Here is a 22,625-nt window from a genome sequence, read left to right on the forward strand (position 1 = left end):
AGATACTTAATATTAAGAATATTATTGATTTTGAAAGAAACATGTCCATGTAAATAAAGGATAATTGGACCAAAAAGACAATGACTGCTACTAGACCGTGATGGTGAACCTATGGCACACATGCCACAGGTGGCATGCAGCGCCCTCTCTGTGGGCACGTGAGCCGTAACCCTAGTTCAGCTCCACCGCACATGCTTGCGTGCCTCCTACTGGCCAGCTAGTCGTCAGGTCTCTGCTGTGCATGTTCCGGGGGGGGGGGGGACACGTACGCATGCACGTGGGGTAGGACATGTGCCGGGGGGGGGGGGGGGGGACTTTTGCAATTAATTTGATTACTCACTGTTTTAGTTCTTCTTTAAAAAGCTCCAAATTACTCTTTTTCTTTTCTTTTTCCCCCTTCTTCAAGGGCTGAAACAATTTGAAGACTTTAATTATGTACATGATTACTATTGTAAAAATACTATCAATAAAATATTTAAATTGATACTTTGAACATCCATTCTGAAAAAAGGAGTAAGAAAACATACACGTAAAAGTAATACAGTTAAAACTGTATTAAGCTTATATGTTCCTGCATCCGTTTATTGCAAATATACAAATAATTTTATCAAGGCAATATCAAAAACCAACATTAAATCATCAAAAGTCCTTTCCTTCCACCACTCATTCATTATCAATCTACATATAACTCTGATCTCTGTAACCTTTAACTGGTTACAGAAATCAGAAATAGTATGCCATCCAGCAAAATATTTTGAACCAAGGTACATCAATTGGCCTAACTTACAGAATGCATCCAAAATCCAAGACCCATGATTCCCATGGAACTGAAATTTGGTGAATTTTATAAAACATTTTATAACATAAACTTATCATAAAACAGTTTATGACATAATGCTAAAAAAAATTCCTAAAGATTTCCTGTGCTGATATTGGACTCTGCTGTACAGTTTAACATAGAGTATTTTCAAAGCAGATATATGTCTGAATGTATCCCAACTTTTCCAGTGAAGGCAGTACATTAGAAATTCTGCCACTGTTGAAAACATAGAGGAATCTGGTAAAGAAATGTCCTTGAAAGGACAACCCTCTAAAAGGAGGCACAGGTTGTCTAGTATACGACTAAAACTCTCAAGTCTATAACATTTAAAAAAGGAAAAACAGTGCACATCGTGGGAAAAATATTTTCACATTCTTCAAACAAATTTACTTTAGAACTCCTCCAAAATCTGGAACATATGACTCCCATACAACTGAAAGTTCGCAATTTTTATAGATATTTTATGACCAAAAATTATAAAAAATATCATTTTATTGCATAATACAAAATGTCCTAAAACATTTCCTGATGCTTGTCAGTGCTTCAACACGTCAACATGGTTACTTTCAAGGCAAACACATCTCTGAATGTTTCACTGAATTTTTAAAAACTTGTCCAGTACATTAAAAGTTCTGCCATTGTTCAAAACTTTCAGGTCTTTAACCTTTAATTGGGTGAAACAATGCATCATAAGGCAACAATTTTTGAACTCAGGTAACTCAAGTGGGCTAACTTAGAGAATACATCCAAAATCTGGAACTCACGACTCCCATGAAATTAAATATATTGGTTATTTATTTAACTAGGACTAAAAATTAGCTGAATAAAAGGAATGCAGCCCCTAAATTTTGTTTTGGCTAGCAGCCACAACTAGCCAGAATCAGAAATATCCCTTTATTTTTGGTAAAAGGGCAAAATCAGCGGATTCCTACAGAAGCCTTTTTTCAGGAGAACATATAACAACTAGAATGATTGTATAGACTTTCTATAACTTATTAACAATATTTTTAAAAAAAATTAAAGTCAACAGATATTTAGATTTAAGAGACTATGGACCATTTCATTGTTAATGTCAAGTCTCTGGTTGGTGCTATAAGAATTTCATATAGAAACCTAATTCGGTGTGATAGTTAAAGTAGCAGGCTAGAAACTGGGGGACCATGAATGCTAGTCCCACCTTAGTCATATCAGCTATGAAATCTTGGGGCAGTCATTCTCTCAGCCCTAGAAATAATGCAATGGTGAGTCACATTTTGCCAAGAAAACTGCAGCGAGTAATCCAGGCCATTGACAAGAGCCAACAGAGCTTCAAAGGCTCTCTGAGTCTGCTTTGTAAAATTTATCTTAAGCAATATGTGACTATATAAATAACCAATATATTTGAACATGGAAGTAGCAACTCTTTCTAAACTTACTGGCTTTTTTGTTTCTATTACCAGAAGGGATGGCGGTCTCTCATTAGAAGATGACTGGGTCTGCTGATTTTTCTGATCTGCAAATCGTGATGAAGGTTTGTAGATTTTTCCTCGTTTTTCATCCGTGTCATGTTCTGCTGAAACAAATGTCATAAAAATAATTAAACAGTAACAAGCTTTGAAAAAGCCAGTTTAAGTAGCATACAGGTCTGACCATGTTCAAAGCTGCCCTTTAAAAAAACACCTCTGCTCATATCTCAGGTTTAAAAGTCAAACTTTTAAAATTAATCTGTTTAAAGACTGCTGTCAGGAAAAACTGAGATGATGCATTCAGCTATTTTAAAATTATAAGGATGCATGTAATGAAATATAACATTATAACCATCTAGTTACTCATATAAGAGCCATTAACATTAACAATATAACAGCATCTTAATAAATGCCCATTACTGTAATCTATCTAAAATACAAATCTGAAGGCAGCATAAATTAAGTAAAGTTTAATATTTTATTCAAAATAATTCTTGGAACCTAATTTCTTTCCTGGATATTGTAATAAGTCTTACCTTTAGTGGCATTAACAATACCTCCTCTGACAAATGTTTTCACTTTATTGCCATCACTTCCTTCAAATGCAGCAAGGAATTCTTCATATATTTCTGCAGCTGCCTTTTCATCCTCCTATAATCACCAAAATGTTACACAAATTATCAGCATTAATGAAGACATCAGCAACATCCAGCTTACTACCCATAACTTATACCAGACATTTGCAGGAACCTACTAGCAACACAAAATTTTCAAATAATACAAGAAGCTGCATGGAAAAGAGCACTTTTATCAAATATATTTCTAAGACTTCTAATTTTCAAATGATGCCCCTAACGAAGGTGCTCGCCTTGAACATTTTTCCTTTGAATGTAAATAAAAGAAGCCTTTGTGACTTTTAAGAGTTTAATGAAAATAATATGCCACTAAGGCTTGAATTTATTTGAGTTTAACATTTAAACAATATTTAATAATCAACATGCTTATTTCTTCTAATTAAATACTTTATTTCAACTACCTACAAATATGAATATGGCATGTATCATTTGCTATATTTAAATCAAAACAAACTTGGTTCCCAGGAAATTTGTTCCAATTCAAGGTTTTTCGTAACGACTACATCAGTGGTAGATTTCAAAAATGGAAAGAGTTGTCTCTTTCCAACTTTCCTTCTTTCACTTTCCTTCTTTCTCTTTCACTATATTTGTCTCTCTCTTTCCCTTCCTTCCATTGTTTCTCTCTTACTCTTTCTTTTTCTTTCTCTCTCTCGCCCCCCCCCCTTCTCTCTCTCACACACACACCTGCCAGTTGGTGAAAATGTCTGTTTTTCCAGCTGGGAGGCTGGCAAAGCAGCCTCATTTTCACTGCCGCCCACAGCTCTCGGAGGAAGAAGGCAGGGAAGCGAGCCCCAGGCCTCATCTCTGCCTCTTTCCTCGAGAGCTGGCTTCAAGAACAGCCAGCCTCTCCCACCACTGCACCCTTCACTCTTGGCAGAAGCTCTGCCGACAGTTGCTTCCGAGAGAAGTTCGTGAGAGATGCGCAAATGGCCCAGAGCCGCCCGAGGAGGACGCTGGACACCAGGGGGTGGCAGTGGCTCCCACTGCTGCTGTTGCTGCTGCTCCCAGTAACGCAGGCTTCTCGGAGACCATTAAGTTGCAGGCGCATCAATTCTAGCAGCTGCGTTTTGCCTTGAAACTTGCTGTCCCGGCAACCTGAAGGGGACATTCTCCCAGCGGCATTTCAGGCAACTTTCTCTCTTGCCATGCAAGGAAACAAAGCCAACTTTATTTATTTAGTTGGTTGATTCCCATGGAAGGCAATCCAGCGGCGCTGTTTATGCCCGCGGTGACCCATTTCGTCGCTTATGTCTCACCCCGCAGCTTTCACTCACGATTCCGACTGATTTTCTTCCAAGCAGCGGCCACCAGGGAACCTCCCCTCCAGCCTCCCCCACCCTACTACATTAAGATTCCACACTTCCCACTCCCGCTAGAAGTACGCAGGCCACGCAAGATGATCTGAGGGGAGCCGGGAGGCGCCAAACTGCACCCAGCTGTCCTTTAGCGTGCTTCAGTGCACTTCTCATAGCAATTTTGGAGGGCCAATACAAAAAAATACAATATAAGCCACTGTCTCACTCCACTTGTCCTGTCCCACTTGTGCCAGCAGAGGCAGCATGCTGCAGGTCTCATCAGCCCAATTACTCCGCTGGTTAGGTCCAGGAAGAAGTTGCTCCTGCCCTATGGAACATCTTGCTCCCTGATGTGAGGTTGGACCCAACTCTCCTATCCTTTTGTAAGGGCTTAAAGACATGCCTCTGCCAATTGGCTTGGAGCCCCAGTGGGATAACAGCACAGTGCAGGTGGTTGATCAAATAATAACAGATTATACCTCCTCCAACTTCGCCTCCGCTCTCCCCATGAGTCGTTAGGTTTTAATGTCTGATTTTAATTAATGTTTTAATTGTATAAGGACATATTTTTACGACTGAGTCACCCATCGTAAGATAGGAGGCCAATAAATTTTATAAATAAATAAAGTAAATAGTGCCTGTGGACAAGGTCCAGTGAAACTGCAGCTCATGTCCTGCCATACTGTATCTTCTATAAGGACTCATCTTATAATACTTCACCTAATAAAATGTGCAGGAAATGCTGATCTCTTTTATGTACAACTGCTGTTATCATAACAGTACAAATACTTTGGCCAAATTTTGTTATACTGTATGCAAAATAAGGCAGATTATAACTGCCTACTGATAATTCATCACTAATTGTAGTATATTATTTTGTATGTTTTTAAATATATATATTGTTGTTGTTAATGCTTTTATTTGTAATACTGAAGTGTGCCCATAATAAAAATTCACTTTCCTCTCAACAAAGGAGAGAAATTTGAAAGCAAAGAACAGAACATTTTCTCAAAGACAATCCATTCTCTTATTAAATTTTCCTTTTCCTTTCTTTGGGGGGAAGAGCTGACTAATAAAGTGTTTTTTACCAATAATTGTCTAGAAAGAAAAACAATAAGTATTTTTTCTATTGCTCTCTGCTAACCTGCCACACATATACTTAGCCAGATAAGATTTCTTTCTAATGGTCAACAAACTCTGAGATTACAAAAGACACTGTAGTTTTTCATAACTTTCTCATAGGAAAATGAGGCTGTTGCTAAGCTGACAAAAGGAGAAGACAGCTGAAAATTTAAACAAAGTATTCTGGGAAGAAGGGGAAAGAAATATGGAAGCGTTACAACTAACAGACCAATATAGATCCTGTTAAAGACAATGTTTCAGGACACAAGTAGTTTAGCCAAGGAATGCTTGGCAATGGTATTCCAATGAAATCTCCACTGATTTAACTTTGCTTCATAGATTTATTGCCATTTCTTAGCTGTTGATCAGTAAGAAAGGTGGGTGAGCTAATGTGCTCTAATGAAACATTGTTTAAAACCCAATCTTACATTGCTGCATTGATTTAAAAAAATCCCAAGAGATGACTTGGCAAATTCCTTGTCATAATTACCTTCTTTTTCAATTCCTCCTGTTCCTTTTTGCTTAATGTTCTCTTGGCACTGCTCATTTTACCAATACTGAACGCCTTAAGTTTGCTTTCTAAGAGTGGCTGAAAGAGAAAAAAATATTACAATACAATTTTACCACATGAAGCAAAATTCTTCTGTTATTCGAACAGGACACACGTTGTCAATGTTATTGCAATCATGAAAATGAGCTTTTTTGTAGTCTAATATGAAAACAAAGTTATTTTTTTTATCACCACTATAAGTTAAAGTGGTGGCTCTCTGAGGCAGTTGCTAAATGAGCACTACTTCTACACTTCCTTCCCCAGAATGTCTTTGTGTGCCACTAAGCAAACCCGCCTTGCTTCAAAGATAAATGGAAATTCAAATTATTTTGCTTTTATCTTAACAATGTCTCTTGCTGGTTTAAGTAAGATTCAACATTTATTCAAAACACCTCAAATGCACAATCTATTACATGCACATGTACATTCCCACAATAACTGTGGGTATTAGATTGGGCAGACAGAAAGTGACCCAAATGAACCAATGAGCTTCTACGGCTGAAGATGGACTAAAACCTGGCACTTCCAGTCCTGATCTAACAAATTAATACCTTACCCACTTCACCTCATGTGTTCAAACATAAAAGATAGGTACAGTTAGTGGTTTACATAATTAGTTGAGTGCTCTTTGACCTGGTTTGGCTATATAATTTAGAAGTAACTTTGAATTCAGCATAGACATGGGTGCATAGAAGGCCCAAGTATGCCTTTTTTGACTTGAGGCGGATATAACAATAGCAAATCATTTTTCTAGGACAGCTCCTTTATCATAATGCACACTTAAAGTAGTCTTTCATTGGGACTATACTGTATTCCATACAAAGCTGGCTGTGAAAATGGTATGCAAGACTGAGTTACTACAAATCAAGAAAAATTACTTCTCTAGGTAACCTGACCCAAACTATATAGGATTTTAAAAGTTAGTATATATTCAGGGAAAGCTAGAGGACTTCACCAAATGTGAAGTGACACACTTTTTAAAAAAAATTATTTCTCTTGTGTATCTTGGAGTGACATGAAATTGAAAATGTCTAAATGTCCAGCCAGATTATGTAGGTGTGAAAACTACTCTTTTCACACTATTTCCTAGTATATTTGATATTTTACTTAGTTGACAATTGATTGTAATAATTTTTTCTTTAAATTTTTATGATTAGTTTTAGATAATCACTTTTATTGGTTGCTTTATATTTTTATATTTTTATGAACTATCATAATGTAGTGAAACAATTTTACTTGAACCTCTACAGTTTTTAATGATCGATTGATGCTTTTTATGCATAGCATGCATAGTATGATTGAAGTAATTCAATGTATAGGTTTTAATTAAAAAAAACATGTAATCAAAGTTCCATTATTATTGAACAGAAGCGGTATAGAACTATCTTTCTACATAAACTGATTAATGTAACTGTTTCTAAAATAAAACCACACAAAAAATGTTAATAGCTTATATGTATATGTCAGTGTAAATCTACCGCAGAAGCAGAATTTCCTTTTAGACTATAAACTTACCGGAGGCTCTGGAGATCCAGTGGACCGTGTTGTCTCTGTAACTCTGGCCTAAAAATGGCAGAAATACGACAATCACCATCAGGAAGCATTTACTATTTTTATATAGGCATAAAGTCTTCATTTTAACCGACCTCCATTATTAATTAAAATTTACAATTTTATAATTATTATAATTATGTTAGTACATAATTATTATCCAATTATAATTATTTTGAAATTTCAACTCACATTTCTACAATTCTCCAATTGATATAAAACTTGTACTGTACTGTTAAATAAAGGATTTTATTCTTCTTCTAAGAATATGAAACAACAGCTCAAGGATGATTAATTTGTTATCAGCATGGGGAATTATGAACTGTTTAAGTACTGGGGTCTTTTTCCCAAAAAGGAAGATGATCCTAATAACTGTCCTATGAACTGAAAGTCTTACATTTGCTCAGAATAAAAGAAATCACTTTTAAAAGCAGGTGTGAATGGGCAAGATAAAAGAAAAAAAAACTGAAAGAGTGCTTCATTTAATTCAATTCATAATACTATATTCATGGTAATATTTAAATAACTTAGCTTTTCCTTCAATTTTTAAAGAAAATTTTCTAAATTGGAATTTAAGTCAGAGAACTCAGCCTAATATTGTGTGAACTGTAGGATTAAAATACATTCTTCTTTTATATATATGTTATTGGAATTTTTCACAATAGTAAAATATAAAAAAGAGGATTAAAAAAGAAAACAAATTAAAGAAAAACCATGCAATTATGCCTTCTGCTATTCTATCATCTTAAACTCTTCATCCCTATTGATTCCCAAAAACATCAATTAATATTTTCTTCTTTGACCAAAAAGTCCATATAAAATTTCCCGCCTTTTGAAAAGTCTTTGTCATTTTTTCCTCTGACCAAAAATGGTTTGCCATTTCTGCAAGCTCAGTTGATTTTATAATCCAATCTTCCACCGTAGGCATTTTATTGCTTTTCCAACTTTTGGTATATAATAATCTTGATGCAGTTACTATAAACCTATTTGACAGAACACATTAGGTTCATTACAGTTTGTCTGCAGTTGTTGGCCAAATCCAGATGACAGTTCAGACTAGTTATAAAATCTGCGAGTTGGAAGGGTTCAGAGGCCACTGAGTTCAACTCCGTTATTGCAGGAATGCAAATTAAAGCAACCTAGTCTAGTCTCAGTAAAGGAAGCTGGCTATCAGTAATTACTTTTACTGTCAAAATATTCCTAGGAATGTTTTTCTAACATCCAACTGGAATCTGCTTTCCTATAATCCATTTTTTTGTCCAGTACTCTGAGCAAAAGAGTTTTTTTCTCATTTATTCATTCACATAAAGAATGGTGGATTCCCAATGATTCTGGGTTTTTTGCATTATAAAAACTGAAACAATGCATTGGGAGAACAAATGATATGTACCAGAAATATAAAATTTCTAAATAAATATCTTATTTTTAAAATTCTGCTACTTCTTTAATCTGATAGCCATCATTCAAAATTTGGCAGCGTCCTTGCCATCTCCGTTAGTCACAGAGAGTTAATATTTAAAATAAAATCTTCTTGATCTTTCTTCAGGTCTGAAAAAAAATGCTATTGTGCAGTTCATCTATGGACAGAGACATGGCGCTGCAGTCCCAGACTATAAGCACAATCTAATACAACAGGGGCACTGGAAGTCCATTGTTATATTATAACATATGTAACATCATAATAACTATTCTGTGATGCCACTCAAGGTTTTCTACTAGGTTTTGGTAGTGCCTGTCTTCAAAACCAGTGGACTTCATAGCATAAAGCTTGCCAGTGGAGATTGTCAGTAATTGTCACATTTGGTTCCTTTGGCTAGATGTCATAATGACATTTTTGTAGCACTTGTGTGGACAACCTTGAGGTCTCTTTCAGTTCCAGTACATCACAGAGCAACTGGCGACGCACATTGTGGACATCCATTCTGATTATAAGTCCCAGCTATTTCATCTGGGCTCTGATAATCAGGGCCCCAATGCTATTGAGTTTTTCATGCAATCCAAGCCATCTAGGTTGAAGTGACAATTTTGCCAAGGATGGAGTAGAGAGTGTGTATGAGAAATTCCCCTAGTTCTTTAATACAACTTTGATTGAGAGTCATATCCAAGTAAGTAGAAATGGATAACCACAGTTCTGTAAATGTTCAGCTTTGTGGAGATATGGACTTTGTATTTACTGAGCACTCCAGGGTGCAGCCACCCAGATCAACAGAGCCTCGTTGATCCTGGAATCAATTTCTTTGTCTAAAAATCACTCAAGATTATGCTTCCAAAGTATTTGAAGTTGTTTAGATTTTAAAGCAATGATTTTTGGTTCTCCAGGGTTAGTATTTGGCATGGGCTGGTAAAGTACTTTAGTCCAGGGGTCCCCAACCTGGGCTGTGCAAGTGATGGGTGAGTGCGCTTGCACATTGAATTTCACTTACACAAGCAGTGCAAATAGAGCTGTGCCTGCCTTTCGCACAAATAGAACTACACACACACACATACACACACACCACTTGTGTGGCCCAGGACCATACAGTATTCAGAAAAGGTTTATTGAATGAATGTATTCAAGAGCAAAACTCAAAGAGAAAGCCATCCAATTGGCACCTGATGGACACTGGATGGAAGCTTCAGAACCTAGGTAGCATGTGACAAATGCAAACAAATTACAGATTGAACAAGACCAGGGCTATTGATGCATCACCATTGTAAGGGGTCTGTCCTGTCTTTCCTTGGTAGAATAACTGAATCAACTCCACACATTTTCTTGGACATTTCAGGATGATCCAGAGAGTCACACTGGTTCCTTTCCAAGTGAGTGACAAGTCTGTTCAGGAAAATGTCCATTCCTGCAATGGACAATAGTAACATATCCCTGAAGTTTCTGCAGTCGAATTTTTACAGAGAGCCATAAGGAAAGCATCACATAAGTCATCAGGCGCGTGTCTTGGAATGCCCGTAAGGTGTTTGGGTCTAGTGCTTTGTAGATCTTAGCGGGAATGGCATTTGGCCCTGTTGCTTTGTACTTATTTATATCCAACCTTTTTTTTTTCAAATAAGGTAGAGGATATATCCAAGACACCTTCATCCTATTTTCCTCACAACAACAATCCTGTGAGATGGGTTGGGCTGAGAGGCAGTGACTGAAACAAATCCACACAGCTGGCTTCCATCGCTAAGGCAGAACTGGAACTCACAATCTCCTGATTTCTAATCACGAGACCAAACTGGCTCAATTTGATTTAATCTGTGAGATAGCTTTTTTGAATTCATCAGTAGAGGGAAGCAGGCCTAGGGCATTCACATTCAGCAATTGAGGAATCTGCATTAAGACTTCAGAACCAGCTGTGGATATTCTATTGGATAGGCTGGAAAAAACTTCACTTCAGTGGTTTTTCAGTCCATCCTGGTCTTTGATGCGCCTTAACCCATCTGATGATAGCACAGGAAGCATATTGTTTTACAAGGTACATAAAAATTGCCTTTATGGTGCTGAAGAACTTCCAGGTTGCATGCATGTCTGCTTAGGAAACTACCTAGTCAACTTTTCTTCCCATCATTTACCTTGCATTTCTCACTGTTCTACCTGTGCTTCGGACTTCAGTTTAAAATTGTCTAGGTTTCAGATAGATAATGGATCATTCTGCCAGTTTGCATTGGCCTTGTTTTGCTTGATTTAACCTGATCTATTAACAACACTCCATATTTCACTAAGCAAATATTAGTGATAAAAGAAGCAGATTTATAGCCCTTTTAAAATTAATCATTTGGCAACAAACCAGCATGAAAACCTTTTGAACTGTTAAAATAATCCAATTGCTGGTAAACCTCTCATTCATGAATCCCAATAGTAATTCACTTGCACTTTCAAAACATAAATGTTAAGCCATAATACTGACTGCAGATAGCCAGGCTTTACTTTTAAAAAAGCACTGTCCAGTCTCAAGCAGGAGAGCACTGGGACACCACTTGGGATATTTATGAGACTCCTCAGAAATTTTACATAAAAACCCAGCTTTGAGCCAAATATGGGGTTTTTACGGAAGTTGCAATTAAATTTTTTGCAGAGTTCTCATGTGCAAAGTAAAAAAGAAAAAGCAATAGAGGTAAGAGCAGCTTCAGCTTTCTGGACTGTACATCAATGGGGAAAAAGTCATGATGAATGGCAGCATAATGCTCCCAAATAGATAAAGCTTTTTAATCTACTGCACTATATAGTTATGGACAGTCCACTTAACCCTTTTTTTCCTCAAAAAATTAGATCATAGATTTTGAAATTCTGCTTAATAAATTATCACTAATAATCATGTTATATTGCAAACTCTTAGTACTTATGCTAAGCTCTATAGTAGCTTTCCCCCAAATGATGATGTTTAGTACTGCTTTCTAAAATTCCAAGTCAATAGGACCACTGGAATAAAAGATGGGAAAGATGGTATATTGCTGTGCAAATACATTATTCGCATAGTAGGGAAAACTGGTATAGTTTATATTTGTTCCCTCAAATTATTAGATAAGCAGAAAAATTCATAAAATACACAGCCAAGAGCAAATGAAAAAATTAAAGGCAATATTGTTTTATTAATTCATGCTTCAAAAAGTTGCGACATGTGTTGACATGTTTTGATACATTTCCATGGAATTCAATGTTACTGATACTTAATGCTGGAGGGTTTAATTGAGTTTTAAAAAGTTGAATTCAGATTCAGTTACACATGGCAAATTAATACAATATATTTATGTTTTCATCTGTACTAGTGATATAACATGTTGCTTTGTTTCCCTGATCTTGCAGGAAAAATATTCATTAAAAATTAATATACATCATCCCAATCAAACGGTTGCCACATGTGAAAGAAAATATCAGAAGCATAACTATACTAGTGAATTTCACATAGGTTTCTAAGTGTGCTATGACTAAGTAGTAAAGGTTTCTGTGAATATCCTTTCTTTTGCTATTCATATAGTCATTAGTATTTAAGAATTAAAGACAATCCTTTTTCATCTCAGGTCATAAATCTACCTAATAAGAAACAGTAAGCAAAAACCTTTCTAAAAAAGCTTTAGATACATCACAAGATTAACATCAAAGTCATGCCCTGATGTTTTTCTAATGTTCCAATTATTTATCAATCAACTTCATGTAACTATTCATCTCACGAGAAGTATTTTCGCACTTCTCATTTTTGATTCTACATTTTAGAGAGCCCAAAAATTGAAATTCTGAATGACAGCTGCTTACCCAGGTCAGAAATAAAAGTTAACTTAGCTGCACTGTTTTTGCCTGCAAATGTGATCATGTGTAATTCCATGGCAAAAAACATAGTTCTAAATATAAAAACACAGGAAATAGGTGGTATAGCAACTACCTTCTATATTAAGGAAAGTATCTCCCCCACCCCTACAATACATGTATAATCACAATTGCACTTTCTTCCTGAACAGGTAGCAAATATACAATACTCTTGTTCTAAATGAAGACTTACAGTAACATGAAGCAGGCTTAATAATAGCACAGCTTAGTTGTTTCATTTAGTATATTTATTTCAGTTAGTAGTATCAAGTGCATTGAAAGATCACTAGCACAGATACATTTTAATAAAAATAACACTGGGGAGCTCAATTTGGACTAAATATCACATGACAGGTTGGATGCTATAAAGAACAAGTCAGAGACTAAGCTTTCCAGGCTGAAGGGAGTAAACAAGTGGGTAACTCTGAAACAGTGAGACATTCTACTTAAGTAGATTCCAAATATTTAAAAGTTTGCTTTTGTAAAAGAATAACAAAAGTTGGGAGAGACCTTAGATGTCTTCTAGTCCAATCCCCTGCTCAAGCAGGAGACCCCATACCATTCCAGACAACTGGCTGTCCAACCTATTCTTAAAACCTCCAGTGATGAAGCATCCACAACTTCTGAAGGCAAGTCTGGTTAGTTGTTTTCACTGTTAATGAAATTTCTACTTAGTTCTAGGTTGGTTTCCTCCTTGATTAGTTTCCATCATTTCTTGTCTTGCGTTCTGGTGCTTTGGAAAATAGGTTGAACACCCACCCACCCCTCTTCTTTGTGGCAGATTGTCAAATATTGGAACGCTGCTATCGTGTCACCACAGTCCTTCTTTTCACTAGGCTACACATGCCCAATTCCCCCAAACGTTTTTCATATGTTTTAGCCTTGAGGCCCCTAATCATCTTTACCATCCATTAAGGTCAGATGGTCCACTAGCTCACAGGTGTCAAACTTGATTGTGTCACATGACGTATTGCAGTGTTTTTTGCTTAGCTGGTTGGTTTATAAAGCAGTGGCCAAAAGCAGAGACTTCTAAGGGGCAGCACCCCAATTATAGAACTTTCTCCCAAGGAAAATATGCACAGTCCATCCCTCACCCCTTTAGAGGCAACTCCAAATACACTGTTCAGCCAGCCATATGCAAAATAACAACACATTTCATGGTCAAACAGCACTAATTAAATTGCTATTACTATTTTTCTTTCTTAAAATACACACTTTAATATTGTTTTAAGCACTGCTGGCGATGCTTTATGATAGCTCTATTTGAGAGCTTTCTTGTAAACCACCCTGGATTTCTCCAAAGCATTAAATTTCGAATTAGATACTGATTTAATAAATTAGGCAGAAGAAACAAATGTCTAAATGCATCTGAATCCCACAGATCTTCTGCCTCCTAGGTGCATACTGCAGAGAAAATTCCATTTCTAGCTAGCATAGCCACAGGATGATGGGAGCTGTGGTCCATGACGCCCAGAGGACATTAGTTTGGGTAAGGCTGGATTAAATCGTAAAAGAGCGGATGAGAGGAAGCAGACGCGAGAAACACTTTCCAGATCTCCGGCAAAATAATTAAGGAGGGGGGTGGGGTGGGGTTGACTCGGCCTTTTAATTTCAACTCAAGCAATTCCTTTATCTTCCCATTCAATCCAACGAGTTCTATTATTGGCAGGGTTTTAGGGAGGGGAGGCGGCAAGAATAGGCCACGAAGCCGATCTGCGAGTTTGCTCTCTCTCTCTCTCTCTCGCCTGCCTGCCTGCGCACCACCTCCCCGACGCGGCACGCGGCTCCAAGACATCTCCCCACAGAAGCCCTTTGCAGAAAATTTAAATATATTCCTTTCGGGCCTCCCGCTTTTCTCGGACTCGTAACGCGATTAACTCCCCCCTTCCCCCCCAAACGGCCTCACCTTCCCACTGGCCTTCTGCGAACCGCCTGGCGTCTTGTCCGCCATCTTGCTTCTCTCCCCCGCTCAAACCCGTAGCGGAGGAGAATCGAGCGCCGATCTCGCCGATCGAACAGAGGACGCCAATGGGAAAAAGGTGAGAGAAGGCATGACGAATCGATAGCCTGGCGGGAAGATGCGGCCGATTGGGAAAGCCTGTGCGACAAAGTGAACTCCTCCTCCTCCTCCTCTCTTCTTCCTGCGGGGCGGAAGGCGGAGAGTGCGTCAAGGCGGCCCTTCCTGCGCCGAAGCGCTGACTTCGTTTTGGTTGCGACGCAGCGGCCGTTGTGGCTTTCTGCGAGCGTTGATTCTCTCTCGCCAAGTTTTGATTCAGCGGTCAGCGCTCTAGAAAAATGAAGAGAAACGCAAAATAAACTTGCTTTTCAGAGAAACGGAAAAATTACGCATTAGAAAAGCGACAATTTCCTTTGTTTCTTGTAATCCTCTCTCCAAGCTTCAGTATCTTATGCATTCCCAACTCTAATCTTGTGTATTAGATTTTAGGTTCCATAATCCCCAGCCATCTAGAGCAGGGGTCTCCAACCTTAGCAACTTTAGCGCTTGTCGACTTCAAGCTTTGCTTGAATTCTGGGAGTTGAAGTCCACAAGTGTTAAAGTTCCAAGGTTGGAGACCCCTGATTTGGAGGGCTCAATACTGGAAAAGGGTGTTGCACACCACCACTGAATAGTATTAAGAACTCTCAAACGCTGTGTATATAATCATTTTCACAGGACAAGCTTTTCCTACTGGTAACTTTAAGGGTATATCTTATCACTCATTGGGACTGCAGCTTGGAAGAAGATAGCATTATAGACATATATACACATTTCAAAAAATAACTGAAAATTGCAATCCTGTGGACTTGCCAATTAATCCCATCACGTTTCAATTTGAAATCTTGCATCCTTTACAGTTTAAAAGGTGTAATACTTTTACTTCCAACAAATACATAGTGACAGGTTTCTGAAAATATAGACCAAAAAAACCCACATAGTATACAGATGTTTCTATAATGACAGGAGGCAAAAGAGCCAGAATGGTATGATGGTTAAGGCACTGAACTAAGACTCATGCTCAAGTGCACGCTCACCAAAGCCATATATGATTTTTAGGATAGTCATTCTCATATGCAAGGTTGTTGCTGGAAACAGAAAGATATGGGACATACACAATTTTGATCACTTGGAGGAAAGGCAGGATACAAATGAAATATATCTTAAGCCAGTAAAACATTACAAAACAGTATGTATATCTATATATGATATATGTACATGATACCCTTGTTTTTCATATATAAGGTGTTAGAAACTAGCTACAGTTATAATGGTTTCCACCAAGGTCCTCTGTTCTGGTGGGAACAGAGGTTTAAGCTCATTGGTTGAAGGGTCTGACAGCTCCCTATAAAAGGGCTGCTGTCAGATTCAACCTTCGCTGGATTGTACATACTTGTTCTGTTACAATAAAGAGCTGTTGTTGCCTTTAGCCTGAATGTGCCTTTCCATTACCCGATCTAACATAACGTGCTTCCCCAAAAATAAGGCAGGGTCTTATTTTCTTTTGGTCCCCCCCTAAATAAGCGCTTGGCCTTATTTTCGGGGAGGTCTTATTATTTTTGAGGTGCAAGAGACAACGAGCGTGGTCACCTCATGGCTGTTGCTGTATTGCAATATTTTGGGGGACAGCTTATTTTCCGGGGAGGGCTTATTTTAGCACATGCACTCAAAAGCTTGGGCTATTATCCAGAGAGGTTTTATTTTCAGGGAAACAGGAAGTTTAGGAACCACTGCCAGAGGAAATCTGTCTCCTCCCTTATAAGCTTGGTGATTAATTATAAAGTTTGAAAGAACAGCTTTTGTTGGTGCAGTTACATCCCAAATGCTAGCTCCAGTCTAAACACAACAATCCCTAAAGTATTAGCTATATATAACAAAACAACAAGGTTTAAGCACCAGCTTCCTTAATCAGATTACAAACTGATTGTTCCTGCTAAAAAGATCAAATAACTTACACCTGTCACAGGAGCAACGCGAAGTGAAAAGACTGATCTTGGTTTTGCTTAACAAATACAGAATTCTCATTTAATTTTTAGCACCTTCTTTTAGCACTTATACTTAAAGAAGACTATTCTATGGAATTTTACATTTTTCTTCCCCATAGTTTAAGAATTAATAAAGGAAATGCTTTACTCACCAGTTTTGTATTTCCATATATTAACATGTGGGGGAGTAGTATCTTGTTACCAAAATCTTTGAAGGCAGGGTCCTAAGAGGCTCTTTGCCACTAGAGGGTGCAAAAACATGCATTTCAAAAGGGAAGTCAAGTAAATGCATACTATGTTCATCTTTGGAAAAGTGTAACTTCCTACTTGACAAGTCCTATTAAATGTCTCTAAGGCATCATTATAACACTACAGTTGTTTAATATTGTGTGTAAGGCAGACAGTATATAGTTTGTAAGACATAAAGCTACCAATTGTTGTTTAATCAACAAACTATGAATAAACAAGCCTTAGGTTAGCATGGTATATGAATTAAGTATAGTCTGCAAGATGGGTTTATTCCAAAATCAAAAATGTTACCAAGCCATTTTAGATCACACATATGTTGGATCTTTCTTAGCAGGCAGGTAGGGCAACGAAGAGGCCATATCCTTACTGGGGAAAAAATATTCTGTCCAGAGAAAAAGTAGGATAAATAGTGTTTGTGTGCAGATTTAAGCACTTCGGGAGGCATCATGCTCACTTGCACATCTCTTCAACCATTATTTTTATTTACTTAATTTATATCACAATTGTATTATTTATTTACAAACAACTCAAGGCGGTGAACATATCCAATATTACTATTTTCTTCTATTTTTCCCAGAACAACAACCTTGTGAGGTGAGTTGGGCTGAGAGACAGTGAGTGGCCCAAGGTCACCCAACTGCCTTTTGCGGGACTAAGGTGGGCCTAAAACTCATAGCCTTCCAGTTTCTAGTCTGGTGCCTTAACCACTAGACCAAACTGACTCATTTTATTATATGTGGTGGTCTTGCAAGTATGTGAAAACATATTGGAGAAACATAATAATGAATGCAGAAAATATTTAAGAAACAAATATTAATTAAACCTGAAGCTTCTCTTTTAGGTATTATGGATGAACCAACAAAAAAATGTGGGTAGAAAAAATGTGGTAAAAAAATGTCTGTAGGCATTTTCAGTCATCCAGGTCATGGTTGTCCCAAAGGTACTTTTTCAGGAAGCAACTGGACTTTCTTGTTTTTTCTTTTGAAGATGTTTCACTTCTTATCCAAACAAGAAAGTCTGGTTGCCTCCTGAAAAAGTACTTTTGGGACAATCGTGACCTGGATGACTGAGAATCTCTACAGGCTTTTAGCAAACCATTTTTTTAAATTGGTTTGTCCATCTTATCCAAGCTTGAATAAGAAGTGAAACATCTTCAAAAGAAAAAACAAGGAAATCCAGTTGCATCCTGAAAAAGTACCTTTGGGACAACCATGATCTGGATGACTAAGAATCTCTACAGACCTTTAGCTATACAATTTGGGATGAACACCTGGATGGTTTAGGAGTAAGAATGGATTTCCAGAGGAAAAATTTCAGACTATAAGAACCAGAAGCACTACTCAGATGACCCTGAGATCACAGATAAACCTCCAAGTGCTTCAATGATCTTCTAAAAGAATGCAAATTACCATATTTTCGCACTAAAAGACACACTCCCCCCCCCGAAAAAGTGGGTGGAAATGTCTGTGTGTCTTATAGAGCAAATATTGCAATGGGGGGAGGGGTTAGAACACTGTCACCTGTCACCGCTGCCACCATTTTCTGCCGCTAGGAAACGCTGAAGACTTTGCTGCTGAGCAGCTGATTGGCGATTGGATCAGCCTCCCAGACTACCGCCAATCAGCTGTTCTATCTAGCGACTGCCATTTATTGTTTGGCATTTGCCATTTGCTGTTTGCCATTCGTCGTTCACTATCACTGTTCACTATTACCGTTTGGCATTCGGCAGCAGCAGTGATAGGCGGCAAACAAAGAATAGCGGTGGTTAGATAGAACAGCTGATCGGCAGTATTCTAGGAGGCTGATTCAACTTCCAATCAGCTGATCGGCAGCAAAGACTCCAGCATTTCCCAGTGGTGGCAGCAACTCAGCTCAGTTGGTGGTGGGCACAATGGAGCGGAGCCCTGATGAGTCACATGTTGGGGCTGTGATAACGTGCCGAAGCTGACCAGGCTGTTTGCTGTTTACTGCAAGGACGTAGCCAGATGAATACCAGATCAATGCTGGGAGGCAGATTTTCTTTCCTTCTTTTTCTCCTCTAAAGCTAATGTGCGTCTTATGGTCTGCGAAAAATAGAGTGAAAAATTATAGAGTAAAAAAGATGGTACCAGCTGTCTGCAAGGAATATAAATCCTTTCATTCCTCATTATCCTGTCAGAGCTGAAGAAGCTTCTTGGATACGTAGTAAAATGTCTTCAAAAGAAAAAACAAGAAAGTCCATTTGCCTCCTGAAAAAGCACCATTGAGAAAATTTGGGTTGCTATTCCTCCACATGGTAACCATTGTGAGGGTTGTGTTTGCCAAACACTGGAAATGAAAAGAGATGCTGAAGGTTGAAGAATGGGTTTTTAAATTGACTGACTTAGCAGACATTAACTGCTTTGATTAGAGATAATGGAGTAGACAGCTTTATTAGAGACTGGAAGCTGTTTGTGGAATTTCTACATGTTAAATACAATAACAGATGGTTAACATAGGGAACTGAAAATTAGTGTAATGTTTGGATTAACCTGTTGATTTGATTTTTTTTTACAAAATACTATGATCAGAGGTTGGGTCAATTTAATTATCAGATAGAGATCCCCTCACCTGGAACATTTGTTTATTTAATATAGTATTTTTGTTAAATTGGGGGAAAAGTTATAAATATTTGTAGACCCATTATGTAAAGGGAATGAGAATTTATCAGCTCTTTTTGTTTTGTTTTGTTTTGTTTTTCTCTGCATTCAGCCAGAATTGAGTACATGTTTAATGTTAAACTTATTTGATATTTGGGGCATTCCCCCTCCCTTTTGTACACATTTTCCTTTTTTTGTGGTTAGTGTTGGATGTATATTTTTCTGTTATGCATTTTATTCTTGTTGATAAAACAATGTAGATGTAGTAAATGTAAACCTTTGCTGTGCATTAAAATTCAGCATCAGTGGGCTTACGATGTCTACTGAACTTTTTGTTCAAAACAAAAAGCACAGTCAAAATAGGAACTTAGCACAGTTTCAGACTAGGGGTGATCTAAACAAAGTATCTGTTTTGTTCCAATCTTTTATTTTTCATGTTCCCATGAGGACATGAAGAGTACATAAAGTTCCTCATAATACCCCATCTACAAACATTTCACCACCATTTGCGCCAGTTAAATTTTAATATTTAATGATGTTAAAGTATTGATCTGCAATAATTATTTATTCAAAAAATATTTTATCAAATTGATATGCTACTCATCACAGTACGAGGCAACACTGAGTGGCTTACAACATTAATTGTCTGAGAGCTTGTGCATCTGCAGAGACTAATAATGTTCATATTTTATTATTTTACTCCTTTATTAAATATAGTCTGAAATCATTGCTTCCTTTGGACCTGTATCTACTTCTCCTGTGGTTAACATTTATCGCTGAAGAATAAAATAGATTTACTTAAAAAAATTAGGATTACACTACCTATTCTCTAATCACAAACAGCCTGGAATTTACAATTTGTCAACTTTAAAAACCCAGAAAGGCAGCACCATGGATAGCTCTGAGCAAGCAATTTGCTGCAGGAGCAGGAACTTCCATAGGCAGCCTTCCCACCCTTTCGCTTTTCTCTGGAAGATGAAAATCTCAAATGATAAATCTCTAGCCTAGAGTCTAACAAAATTGGAGGATGCATAGAATGGGTCTTCAGTCCATACTCAAATATAATATCTTCTGTAAAAGAATAGTAATCTCCTAAATGGCTTACAATAGGTCAGTATGCCATATATTCTTATTGATGCAAAGTATTTTTTATTAAAATGCAAGAGTTAAAGCAACTTAAGGAAGAAACATTTAATCAAATTGTTTAACCATTCTCACATTGTCTATATTGTGCTTGCTGTTCCTACCAATTAGTAATCAGAGAAGCTAAAATGACAGCTTTGCCTTCCACTCAAGCCCCATGAGAATTTGCAGCTGTGATCAAAATTCAGCCCATTATATCATATTATAAGCCTTTAATGGTAGTTTCCTATCCCAATCATAAACATATATCCCTTGAGTTCAACTGAAATCTTGCATGTAATTATCCCATTTAAACACATCAATTTAATGAATATTTTACTCATTCTTTCATTCATTAGGAAAAGGACAAGGAAAAGACAGTGTATATTGATCTTTTAAGAAAGGTCTTGTCCTCACTTGTATTCTCTGACAATACACAGCCAGTGAGGGAAACAGCCTCTAGTATAGAATATGATACTCCCTGGATTATGTGAGACGTAACTTAGATAAATATAACTATGCAAATGTTTCCATAACTCACATGTAATGTTTCCTTCCTGCTTTTTCCTGGTTTGAGCCCTTTGAATCAACTGATTTTTATTATCAGATCTTGGCTCTTCAATAGCTTCGTTCATCTTGATTCTATCACTCATCTGTCCTTCCTCCATGATGAACTGAGGTTTCCTTACAACCCTTTTGCTGGTTTGTTGCGAGGAAGATGATAAATGCATCTACATCAGGAGGTCAAACTCACGTCGTCACATGATGTATCAGAGTTTTTTCCCCTTCGCTAAAATGTGTGTAGGTGTGGCCAGCGCGGGCCGGGAGTTTGACAGTCCTGATCTACATGAATATTCTCATGAGAGAACACATGGTTCTCCCCAACTTCTTTTTCAGAGATTTATTCTGGTTCTTCATATGCAATAGCATAAGATATAAGTTGTGAGCACTGATTGCAAACAATATTTGAAGTATACAATTGACCAATAAGCTTTAACAGTGATTGAAATCATTGTTTGTGAATTTGCTCTCCTCTGCAGTTAATGGCCTTTCTGAAAGAATGAGCTTTCTCTGAGACACCCTGAAATTTTGCATCATACTTTAGGATTGTACATTTCTCTAGATTACAAATTCAGACTACATGTCATAAAATGCAATTTTCATCGCATTAAGCTTAACTCCTGGTGACTCTAAAATCTCCATAAACCATGGGGGGGGGGGGAATCAAATGATCTGCTAGATTATATTTGAATTGCATATTTCATTCCTGGTGAGTGAATAAAAGAAGGCCACTCTCCCATATTTTAATATGTTCCTTGATAGAATTAATATGTTGACATATATTTTGGAGATACAGTTGCAATTTCCCTGCATACTTAATCAATTTTTACTTGATGCAATTATCACAAGGCTGGTAGAATTTTTCACTTTAAAATTAAATATTCCAAGAACATTAGCAATAGTGAATTACATTGTTACAATCATGTTAAAGAAGGCGTAGCTTACCTGATACTCTCCAGAGATTCGGCATTATAATTTTTATAAATATAGCATGGTGTGTTCAGAGATTAGTGGAATTAATCCGAAACAGCCAGAGAATAGAACATTGCCTAGCCTTTTGTTAGAGAATATGTTCCTAAGGATATAAGCAAAGTTTTCCTTCAACTTAAATGAGGCACTTTCCAGTTAATCATATTAACTTTGTAGATACAAGTCAGGTAGCTTTAACATACACCAGTGTTTCCACATGAGGGTTACCAATTCCAGGAAGGTTTACAAAAGGAGTGATGGTGCTATGTGTGTCCATGGGTAGAACCAATTCACACATGTAGGTTGAAGTACCTGAATTGAAATTTATCTTGCAAAACTTCCTATGATTCACTGAAGCTACAGGTTTTTCTTATTCTGCAAAGGGATCGTCCCTTGTACTTGTTGTAAACACATTTCTACTCTAGTCAA

General features: G+C 37.3%; 1 protein-coding gene across 4 annotated transcripts in view; it reads right to left on the reverse strand.

Annotated features, from left to right (window-relative positions):
- The window catches only part of U2SURP (U2 snRNP associated SURP domain containing), a 41,232-nt gene extending 26,437 nt beyond the window's left edge, over positions 1-14,795 (reverse strand). Inside the window, exons 1-6 of one of the 4 annotated variants that reach the window (XM_014054843.2) lie at positions 14,603-14,795; positions 7,383-7,430; positions 5,808-5,906; positions 2,802-2,916; positions 2,236-2,372; positions 341-408 (exon numbers count right to left, since the gene is read on the reverse strand). In XM_014054843.2, coding sequence (XP_013910318.1) covers positions 341-408; positions 2,236-2,372; positions 2,802-2,916; positions 5,808-5,906; positions 7,383-7,430; positions 14,603-14,647 — 512 coding nt within the window. In that variant the 5' untranslated portion in view covers positions 14,648-14,795. The remainder of the gene's footprint in view (positions 1-340; positions 409-2,235; positions 2,373-2,801; positions 2,917-5,807; positions 5,907-7,382; positions 7,431-14,602) is intronic. The other 3 variants (XM_014054844.2, XM_087725425.1, XM_087725426.1) reach the window with 3 other exon arrangements.
- Between the last annotated feature and the right edge of the window lie 7,830 nt (positions 14,796-22,625).

Source organism: Thamnophis sirtalis, unplaced genomic scaffold, assembly GCF_051295495.1.
Source record: "Thamnophis sirtalis isolate CommonGarterSnake01/CBP01778 unplaced genomic scaffold, rThaSir2_p1.2 scaffold_11, whole genome shotgun sequence".
Lineage (NCBI taxonomy): Eukaryota > Metazoa > Chordata > Lepidosauria > Squamata > Natricidae > Thamnophis > Thamnophis sirtalis.